At 38.8% G+C, this 11,644-nt stretch overlaps 1 protein-coding gene and 2 pseudogenes across 2 annotated transcripts in view; 2 read left to right on the top strand and 1 right to left on the bottom strand.

The window, feature by feature from the left end:
- LOC147432834 (uncharacterized) overlaps nt 1–351 on the top strand; it is a 663-nt gene extending 312 nt beyond the window's left edge. Inside the window, exon 1 of the mRNA XM_086492628.1 lies at nt 1–351. This exon is cut by the window's left edge and continues 312 nt beyond it. Coding sequence (XP_086348754.1) covers nt 1–301 — 301 coding nt within the window. The 3' untranslated portion in view covers nt 302–351.
- LOC147432833 (uncharacterized) overlaps nt 1–2,828 on the top strand; it is a 12,339-nt pseudogene extending 9,511 nt beyond the window's left edge. Inside the window, exons 2-4 of the transcript XR_015185576.1 lie at nt 362–1,587; nt 1,688–2,273; nt 2,366–2,828. The product of XR_015185576.1 is annotated as an uncharacterized LOC147432833 (transcript). The remainder of the gene's footprint in view (nt 1–361; nt 1,588–1,687; nt 2,274–2,365) is intronic.
- A 3,465-nt stretch (nt 2,829–6,293) lies between these two features.
- LOC147432832 (uncharacterized) lies at nt 6,294–10,991 on the bottom strand (annotated as a pseudogene).
- Nucleotides 10,992–11,644: the final 653 nt, after the last annotated feature.

Below are 11,644 nucleotides of genomic sequence, written 5' to 3'. Positions count from 1 at the left end.
TTCTTTGAACATAGCCTTTTCAGATGATATGGAAAATGTCATGATTCCTTCTGAGATGTGTGATGCTCTCCTGCGGCGTGCCAGCCTCCTTCTCTCCTCCTCCAAAGACCGGCGGAATGTGGATGCTTCCATTCCTGATATGCAGAAATGCCTCCAAATCATCCCAGATAACCTGAAGGTTCTCTGCAAGCTGGGTCTTTGCTTCGAAAGGAATATTGCTCTTGGAATTTTCTGTCCTCTCTTGGAATGTTCTGGTTGTTTGATTTTGGTTTTTTTTTTAAAACTTCAATCTCATTTTTAAAGGTAATGTTCTGTTGTTCATGGGGATGCCTTTTGACAGTATTCTTTGGATTGTGCTTAGGTTGCCTGCTTCCTAAGCCTTTGCATTGCCCTCATACTGTAGCAAGCTCAGTGTCGGTATGGAGGGTGAGGATGAAGAGTTTGAGAAGCTTTTAGGGGAGATCCCTCAAGCTATGGAGAGCAATACTCAGCTAGATGATCTTGAATCAGCAGAGGTACTGGGGTGGACACTTACATGATGCGATCACACATTATCGAATCATTACAGGGCATCTTTCAAGCTTTCCAACCAACCCTAGACGATGAAGAATGCATGTATTCCATGCATTCCTCTCATTCCGATGGGGTATTGACCACAAACGCCTTTATGGATTTCCACCCCCCTTCTGAGGCATCGGATGTGCAAGCGCAGACTTTTGGATTTGTAAACAAAGAGGTACCTGTAGATGCTTCTCTTGGTACTGTGTTTGCGAATCTTAAGTTGGAGGCTGCTGCTCCCTTGCAGTCAAATTTTGCTGTGCATCATTGCACAGAATTTTCTCTAGATATACCACGTAATGCCAGCTCCACATGGGTAGCCGATGCGAGTTCCTTCGAGTCTAGTATGAAATACTCAAGGCCAATCACACAGGCAATGACCGATGAGCATTTGCAAGGCATTCCTAAGAATGGTGGTTATGGACAAGCCTATGGAAGACCTGTGGGTTTGGAGCATAGAGGCTCGCCACTCTCTTAGTGCAACACGACAAGAATATGACAAATTTGAAGCCTATGGGCCTTGACTCAGGCATTGATTACGTGCATCAGGTTTTTGGGGTTCGAGTGATGACAAATCAGCCTTTCATGTGTCAAGCACCAATGCCCTCCTTTGTTCAAGACGAATGTGTGCTTAGGATTTATGTTGATGGAAAGGATGGCTGGTATCAGAACTCCAAAGTGCTTGCCTACCTTCAACCTCAACAGGTGCACAAACTGAAGCTTTTACAACAGGTGAGAGAGGGAGAGACAATTAATGAAGTTTTGGCTCATTACCCTCGGGACTTTATAGATGTTGAACATAATAATGGTATGTCAGCATTTCGTGTTGGTAGAGACCATGGATATGCTCGTTTAGGCATTGGAAACACATGTCCTATAAACTGTGGGTACCCCCTTAGGCAAAAGCTTGTTAACCCTTATGTACATAACTTTTGCTCGTGCTGTACACAAGACGTTTGCGGCAGGCGAGATGATTGTTCACCTTTCCAAACTATGCTAGGAGGTTCTACAAAGAACAACCCTTTTCAGGTCGAATCGGCACTCCTCAACAATGGTTTGCTCAAGGCTCCCACTTGTTCTCCTCTGTATGAGGAGAACAAGTGTGGCTTCTCCTCTCAACCCTTTTCAGGTCGAATCGGCACTCCTCAACAATGGTTTGCTCAAGGCTCCCACTTGTTCTCCTCTGTATGAGGAGAAGCCACAAGTGAGAATTTTGTCAAAGAAAAGCTCGAGAGTATCTGCACCTGCCTCAACTCCATTGGTGGGATGGTGTCACAACAACAAAAACGCGTGTAATTTCCAAGAAGAAGGAGCATGCAATCAATGTTTGCTAGCTGAACCTAACAAATCACCAGGGCAGGAAAATTCGATAAAGCCTGCTTGGGAACTGCGTAAAGCATATCAGGCCACGGATGCAACACAGCAAGGCCCCTTCTATAGCACTTTAGCTAACATTGAAGGGCGCATACTTGTTGTTGCCAAAGACCAACATGGATGCCGTTTTTTGCAGAGGAAATTTGATGAAGGTTCTCATGAGGATGTTCAAAAGATTGTTGCTGAAGTACTGAGGTCAGCAGTTGACTTAATGGTGGACCCATTTGATAACTACCTTATTCAGAAGCTCTTGGAGGTTTGCACCGACAATCAGAGATCAAACTTGCTACAGTCCATTACAAGCAAAGGGGACTAGTGAATGTGTCCCTTAACATGCATGAGTATGTAATACTCCTTGCTATCAAGCTTTACAATGTAGTTGTTGTGGTTCCAGTCGATGATGGCTTCCTAACTTTTAGTGATTTTTGAACAGCACTCGTGCTTTGCAGAAGTTGATAGAGACATTGAAGTCCCATCAGCATGTGGCTATTGTTACGGCTTCTTTGAGGTCTGGGGTTGTGACCTTGATCAAGGATTTGAATGGCAATCATGTCATCCAGCGTTGCTTGCAGCACCTCAACAATGAGGACAATCAGGTCCTCTTACTACCACCACCATCCCCCCACAACTTGTATTGTTTTGTTGTTCTTTTGTATGTGACGGAGCTATGTGTGTGCTGGATGGTGATGTACAATTCATTTTTGAGGCTGCTGCTCACAATTGTGTCGAAATCGCCACCCATCGCCATGGTTGTTGTGTGCTGCAAAGATGTATAGATCACTCAACAGGAGTTGCGAGGCAAAACCTTATGTGGGAAATTGCTTCAAATTCTCTACAACTTGCCCAAGATTCTTTTGGGTATGTTTTTTACAGTTTAAAAGTGTCTGTGTTCTCATGTTGAATAAAGATAGTGGGCTAAGGGTATGTTTTTTAAGGGTTGATCCGATTTATAGGTGCATGGGGTGGGCGCAATGGACAGTGAGTTGAGGAAGAAACAAAGAATGAAAGAATACTTATTTATTTCTCATTCAAACAACCAATTGGGCAGCTAGATAGTTTAATTTAGTTACGTTCCACTTTGGATTGCCATCTCTCTCTTTCTTTCTTGGTACCCTCATTTCTTTTTATTTTTATGGATGTAACCTTTTGGTCTCATAGGTCATTTTGGCATTTTGAAGACGTTCATATAACATTTCATTTCATCTCTCTCTCTCTCTCTCTCTCTCTCTCTCTCTCTCTCAATGAGTGTGTATGTGTGTCGAAAAGGAGCTACATAGTGTGAACAAAAAACCTCTTGGGATGCTCATGGGCCTTTCTCCTAAAGAACGTACAAATTGGAGGAGTACAATGTGAGTGCTAGCTATACATCATGGCTGCATATAAGAAGAGTGGAGTATAAACCATCGAGGATGTGCATAGTTCCACGTAATGTGTCCATGATTCAGATTGAAAGATATTGAAGACTGCATCCATAGCCAAAGGAAAGAGTATTCATGCATGATTCTCCTCTCCTGTCTTGGAGGAGCCTGCTGATGTATCCCAATGGCAAAGCAAAGTATGCACCAACTCCCACCGGATAGCAGTCAAGGTAGTAGTTATTTGGAAAGGCTGTGGGCCCATGATATGAGCACACAAAGCCTTCTTCATAATCCTAATGTAATGCAACAAATTATTGCAACAGTTGTTTCCCACGGATGTAGATCAAACTAGTCCATAGTGGGTGGAAGCATCTCTAGACCTCCTCATTTGTAGCCTAAAGACGTGAGCATAAAGACTGGATTTGTAGGAGAACCCTTGAATAGAGTATGTAACCAAGAAATCACAAAAGCCATGCAACAAACACATCATGAATGCAAACTCTGATAAGCAGACAACATACTACCCGCCAAACCATGGGCTAGCGTTGTTGGATAATCAAGTGCACACCACCATGGGTCTCATTCCTTAAACCATGCATCCAATATAGAGGCCAAGAATACATGTGGATAGTGGTGTTTGGAGACCATCCTTTCTATTGTAACCTTTGGTTTAATTGAACTTTCTCTCTTTTTTGCTTATTGCTTTACATGGAATTCTTCCTCTCCTCTCTTTGCTCGTGCTCTGCTCTCCATCTCCCTCAGCCCTGGAAACTATGCTAGAAAACAAGGTATTAGAGCGCGGTGATTTTCATCCTCCATAGCCTTGGCTTGTACCTCTCGTGGGAAAGATCTCCTGTAGAGGAGAACGAGAAAAAGTTGACCATCTCGAAATCTTACACAATTGGCATTATCAGAGTCGCCAAGGCTTGCAGAGCATCTCTCGACAGTGCAAGTAGTTCGGATACTCATTCTGCAGCCCACCATGGGTAAATACGACTTCTTTCTGAAAACCTATACACTGTTGCTGAGATTACATAGGCTTTTTATGTGTATTCCCCATAGTTACCGGGAAACGCATTTCGTAGGCCTTGGAACGCCGTTCCCTTCACCTCTGCCAAGCTGGAACGCCCAGGACCGTTTTGTCGTTCCAGGTGACCACCTGATATCGGAACGGCCTGGAACAGTCCGGAACAGCCTCGGAACGGCCAACTCTCAAAAATGGGAAGAAATAGGCAGTTTTTAGCAAATTTGCGATGAACATTATGTGCTTTTTTAAGTGTGCAAGGACTCAAAACATGAAATGCTTACGTCAATGCGTAGAGCTTTTACCTGCGGTTGCAACGCAATAGATTGCACTGCAATGTGACAACCGGAGAGTGACTAGGAAGCACGAGAAGGAGAGAAGTGAGCGTCATTAGCTCACGTTGTGTTTCTATTATCCAAAACTTCTAAGAAACTTACAAAAATTGGCTTTTATATCTTAGCCAAGTTTTTGGTGGTCAAAACTAATAATTTGGGAGCTCTAACTACAGAGAGGTTGATACAATCTGAAAGCTTGTAGCCTCGGGTCATCAATTACAATGTTTATCTAGAAAGTAAGAGTTACAATATTTTTGATTCATCAAAATAATATGTGTTTTACAATAAAAGCTCTGAAAATGAGGGATAGACTAAAGAGAGGTGCACAAATCATGATGTGAGGTAATGTGCTTTGTAGCACCACTTTCAATATACCACACATGTGAATCTACAGCAATTGACATGCATGCATCATGGACAACAGGATTATATGTACACTCTGCACTAAAATCCCATTCTGCATCAACATTACCATCACAGTCTCCTTTCATAGAAGAATTAAAAATAACTACGTTTGTAATGGATCCAACATTTGTAGTGGAACCACCCTCTTTCTTCTTAGCCTCTTTGGCCTTCAACTTAGGACACTAGTTCATCAAGTGATCATTAGCTTTACAATGATGGCAACTCATCTTCTTTTTGCCCTTATCACCAAAATTTCCAGATGAATTGCTACTAGCAGAAGCATTAGGAACATGTGATTTTATAGTTGCAAAAAAATCATAAGTAGTGGCTGCATTGTTGTTACCACCCTTTCTTTGAGCAGTAGTAAAAGCCTATTCAACTACATGTTGTCTAGTCCTGTTTTTTTTGGAAAGTGACTCTTGAAACATCAATGTGCACAATGCATCAAACTTGACAACTTCAGGATTTCCTTAGGTCTTAAGTCCCCCAGTTCTAGCAAAACTCTGGTAAGAGTCTAGCAAGGCATCAAGGACAGTTTGCATAAGGAAACTATATGAAATGACCTCACCTGCAGAAATAAGTTGCTCATTGATATCCTTGATACTAGCAAGGAAAGTGTCCATATCATCTTCCTCATGCATAATCTGCGGGGGTTTTTTTTTTTGCGAGCTTTTACAATTGGAACTATTTTTTTGAGCTTTTGAACCCTGATTTTACACTAATGATACCCTTAAATATCATGTTGTGTAGAAAAAAAACTCAAAACCTCACAGTAAAATCATTCAACTACCAAACACTTTGTAGAAATATGGAAGCACAACAATGCTTATGCAAAATGAAATTTTACAAAAAGCACCATTTGTATGTGTTTTTGAGTCTACACATAAAACATGATTCCAAATGTTTTTACCAAAGTCTCCTTTGTATGGAGACCTCTTCTTTAAAAAAAAACTGTACACCCTTTCTTGGGCTCCCACATGGGATTTCCTTCACATAAACTCTTATTTCTACTACTTAATTGATTTTGTTATCTCACACAAATCAACACACAAGCCAATGGTTTCAGCATAATACAACTACATAGGAAAGCACAATCAAATTCATCTCCACATCATGTACCAAACAAACACAAAAAAAAACATCCAAATGAAATGTACGGAGCACACCAAAATGCCATGTCAATGTCATATGGCTACCATGTACATCAAAACATAAATAAAAAAATCAAGATGTGTACTGTTAGAATAGTGTTCCCCAATCAAACGTGCATCCACAATCACATTTCATAGGTCCACATGCAATGTCGGTCAAACATCTTTCATAGAGCACATCATTTAGCTCTAGACACATGCAATGCCTCATATATTCCACAGAAGCTCGGCCCAAAACACCATACCCCGCAAACAAGTCCAAAACATAGTCCTGAGGCTCAGTAAACGTTGCCAGCAACCACCTAACCAAATAAAAAGTAAGTTAGAAACATAATGCAAACACATATATACCATAACATTCACAAGTATCATAATTAGACTAATCTTACCGAAAGAACAAAGAAGACCGCTCTGCCCCGCCTCTAAGAATGACACCATCAATCTCAATGGGGAAGACTACATGATCTATCATGTAGCTACAATATGCCGGAAACAATCTTTTAAAAATTTTCTCCCATGCCTCTCTATCATAGTGTGGCATAGGATGGCCAATACGATACCAAAGACACATGGTAAGATCAAGTACCTACATAAAAAATAAGTCAAATAATGAATGTCATAGCTATAAAGTTTTTAGTTAGGACATAAAACTATGACACTAAGTTTGTTATCTCACCGCCTCTCTAGTAGGTGGATGCCGATATGCCTTCTTGTTACACATGAGGGTCCATGTACGTAACAACACAAGTCCTACCCTAGTAGCATCCGCAATAAAATATCCAATATGCTCTGCCATGCACATGGTGACTAAAAACCCCTCATCTGCCAAAAACTCACGAGCCACATCCATGCACCCTGTCACTAGACCCCTGGAAAATGTGCTCCACTTGGGAACACTCATGCCCTCTACAAAAGTGAATGATATGTAAGCATACAACCATAGTTAGCTGTAGGTATTACCCCAAAGAAAATTTACTGACCCAACGGAATTGGTCCGAGACCATCCACAAGTAAACTTGTAGGAAAATCCGCAAAGATAAGCCTAGCCACCTCACGACAAGGCACACTATCTCTACTATATAAATTGATATTTTGTGTCACAAAAAATTTGTTGATGCTACAGGAAAACCAAACACGAATCATGTTCAAAATCATAGAACAATGCAAAGAAGTAAGCATTATGGAAATCCACCTATCAAGGGCAAACTTATCAATTTGTGATATATTCACAAGCAAAACATCTACAACGGTTTGGTAATGGAACCCTACATGCATGATCCAAACTAGAATTGAATTAGGAACTATGAAATCATATTTTTTACTAACAAATTTTTAAACTTACCAATAGATTGTGTGATCGTCCTTCTCTCCCAAGACTCTCCCCCAAGTGAGGACTCTGCAACAAACGAAGTAGTGTGTGCTAATGAGGATGTAGTGGGAACATTAGAGGAGGGTGTCATATGGGGTATAGTGGATGCCAAAGAGGACATGCCGAGCTCAGTAGATGGCACAATGGGAGGCATCAAAGAGGGAGTAGGTAATCTTGATGTACTTGGTGGCTCCATAGTCTCTTTACCCTTCTTGAGTACATTGCTTGCTAGTGGAGTACCTTGAGAGCCACTCTCAATGGTGTTTTGAGTAACTCCATGTGAAATGGGAGGGAGAGACTCTTCTTGTGTCTCCTCTAAGTACTCATCCCTCTCTTTTTGAAACCCTTCATTCAACAAGCATACAACACAATATCACATAGATTACCACTAAAGTAAGACATACAGTCTCAAAAGAAAAGAGCGACAAGTGTATAGTAACTTACTCGCCCGTAATTCAAACCCTTGCTTTGGAATAACTCCCACTAGATAATCCAACCACCAAGGACAAAAATTGGCTTCCCATGTTGTCAAATTCCTTTCAATCACAAAGGGAGAGAACATTGTATTCTCATCACGCACATTAATCCACTCTCTAGTAAATAATGGGGCTTCATTCAATTCATGTGTCTCAACACATTGTATAACTACAAAATTTTAGGGCATCATCCACTTTGGAAAGCACATACACACAATAATATAACAAATGACACATAACCCAAAAAAAGCGTCAAAGTCTCCTTTGTATGGAGTACACTTTTTCCAAGTAAACCATAAACCCGGTCTTGGGCTCCAGAAGGGATTTAATTGTTTTCAACATTGGCATTATAGACGCCCGTATTGTAAAAACAAAATCATCCACCCCATATTGGGCTCCCATAGGGAATTTAAGGATATTTTGTAAACAGAAAATGATATGTCACCAATCTCAATATGACCCACTGTCACCTAACTATGGCAAACAAATGAAATGCTCTTATTTTGCAAAGAGTGCAAGTAGAAGATGCAAACCTGTAAATCACTCTCTTAGCCGACAACACAAGCTTCGGCATCTTCTCACTAGAGTCGGAAGATTTCACCGCATCCATTAGAAAAATAGAACCTGCACACATGTAACAATCAAAAAACATACTTATCTTGATCTTGTATAGATTAAAACATGTCTATATTCTCTTCAAAACAATGGTGAAATATCTACCTGCAAAATATGATTTTTCATACTCATCTTGTAGAATAGATCAAAAGAATTTGGAAGTGGTGGACCTTCTACTTGCAGCCTTTCAATCATAAGTGTAACTTCCCCATGCAAGTGAGCCCAATAATTCTCTTTTTTAATGTAACTTCTAAACAGCTTGTAATCACCAAAATGAAGATTTTGTGGATCCTTAGACTTAGTGAGGCTCATTAGGTGCAAAATTATCTTCTTTCTATGAGCAAAAAAGACAAGATATCACTCAATCATATAGAAAATCAAAATGGATTGAACACAATTACAAATGAGAAACTAATAGCTACAATACCTCTCAGAAGTGATTTTAGAGCTTGTCAAACAATAGAGCTTATCTCTAGTGATCTTTTGCATTCCAGGTTCATCCCACTTAATGCTAAAAAGCAACTTGAAGAACTCATCACAAAGAGGATTAGCGATTGTTGATAGGTACTTGTAGCCCCTATCTTTCAACCGTTCCTCTTCTACCTTTGTGGCCTTGTCAAGTCTCTTCTTCTTCTCAACATCATTTAGTCCAAGAGCATCTAGCTTTGCTCTTTCTTTGGACATAAATGCAGTGAACACATCCTAATAGAAAACATTGCATTGAGACCACAATAAAATTTAGCAGTACTTACCCAACATGTAGTGTAGGCATCACCTTCCACACAAGTTGTGATATCAATCCACATGGAGTATTGTACCATGGTGCAACACCATGGTTATACCGTGCTTCAATAGTCATCTCCACTCTAGCCCATTCTTTCATATCGGGTGTCAGTTTTTGAAGGATAGACTCTTTATTTGCCATGCCAAATCTTTGAAATCATGAGTGATGTTTGGTATGACATGTGCCCTAGAAATGCTGCAACAAAATATAAAACAAATAGTTAAACACAAGCATTGTTAGCAAAAAAAAGAGAGTCAACATGCAATTAGCAAACTTACGCATTGGAAGTGTCAAGTGCAAGAAGCAACTCTGCTTCTTTTTCTCTAGACAGCTCAAGGAATTGGCAACAAGCACTAACATGGTATTGACCATTGTCCGAATACTCTATCACAAAAACAATAATCACAATATATAAAAACAAAGCTTTATAAAAAAAGAGTGAAAAAGACAAAAGGTCTCACTTTCTTTGATTCTTTCCACCATGTTTAAAGCTTGTGGTTTCCATTCCATACCAGAAATTTCTTTCCTTTGAGCTCCTACCACTCTCTACCAAGTGCTCTCTCAAACTCAACATTTCTTTCCCGCCAAAGTGATCCCCATTCCTCCATATCCGCCGCAGTCATGGGAATGGTATCTCCTCTAGAATCCTCGACAGATACAAGAAAATGTCCCATAGTTTCTAAATACCCATAAGAATAAAAAAGGAAATGAGCCATTCTACATCATCTCTAGCAAACCTAAGAACCTCATGCACCATGAGTCAACAAAGTGGAACAGGAGGAGGCAATGTCTTCTTCTTGACATAAAACTGACTTAGAACATCTTTCATCAAGCCAAGTGAGTTTCTGCTTGCCTAGGTGTTTGGAATGATTTTTCTCATCGTCCCCTTCATGATCACTATCTTCTTCATTGTCATGAGGTTCTTGAATGTGAACATTGGTCTCTGCATAGATAAAACACACAAATATTTAATTGTCCAAAAACATATAGAACTAGGATTAGATAGTCCAAGGTATTTAATTTACAAAAAATTTTCCAGAGTCTCCTTTGCATAGAGACAACTTTTTCAAAAAAAAAAAGCGCACACCCTAAATAGGGCTCTCACATGAGATTTAAGGACCTTTTCTCAAACATAAACAAAAACTTTACTTAATATTTTCTCAGCAATGGTATCAATGGTATGTATACAAAAAATTATACACTCTTTCTTGATCTTCCACATTGTTGAGCACAACAAAAATCAAACATCCATAAGATTTAAGCATCTACCATTGCAATTAAAATTATAACATACAACCATAATTTACCTGTGATCTCTACATCATCTTCGACATTGTTGGAGTCTTCATCAACCTGAGCCTCATCATCAATAAAAACACACCTTTTAAGAATCTTGTTCTTTTTATTGGGGGGAGTGTTTTTATGTCAGACTCGTGAGGATGATGCCTCCTGATTGATAGTTCCCTTCTTCATGCTCACTTGCCGTTTGCTAAAAGGTGAGACTGGAGGTTTTCTTTTCTTGCAATCCCTCTTTGGTGCCATTATCTACAAAACGTATATTATGTAGTTTTTAGTTCATGTAAGACCAATAATTTGTAGCTAGGTACATATCAAATAAAGTAGACTACCTTCTACTTGAAAAATATACTTTAGAATGTAGATTATAGTGTATAACACTATATGATATGTATTAAATATTATATAAAATTATATGTAAGTATACAATATATATAGTACTATATATTACATAAAACGTCCTCTAATATGTTCTATATATATAATATCTACTCTAAAAAGTAATCTATTGTAGAACTGTATTAGATATATATACTTTATTTATGTTATCTACTATACACTCTATATTATATACTGTTTATACTATATATTTACAATATACTAGGTATTCTACATACTTTATATTATATGTATACTTATAATATTATATACCCTATATTATCTATTGTACACTATATATATTATAACTCTCTAATTCTATTATATACCTTATATTATGTACTATATACTCTATATATTATATACTCTTTATAGTATATATTTACAATATACTATGTATTCTACATACATTATATTATATGTATACTTATAATATTATATACCCTATACTATCTACTATATACTCTATATATTATGTACTCTTTATACTATATACTCTTTATACTATATATTTACAATAT

Source organism: Adiantum capillus-veneris, chromosome 20 (assembly GCF_014529385.1).
Source record: "Adiantum capillus-veneris isolate H3 chromosome 20, ASM1452938v2, whole genome shotgun sequence".
NCBI lineage: Eukaryota > Viridiplantae > Streptophyta > Polypodiopsida > Polypodiales > Pteridaceae > Adiantum > Adiantum capillus-veneris.
The sequence above is the reverse complement of the archived record's forward strand: the minus strand, read 5'-3'. Positions and strand labels throughout refer to the sequence as shown.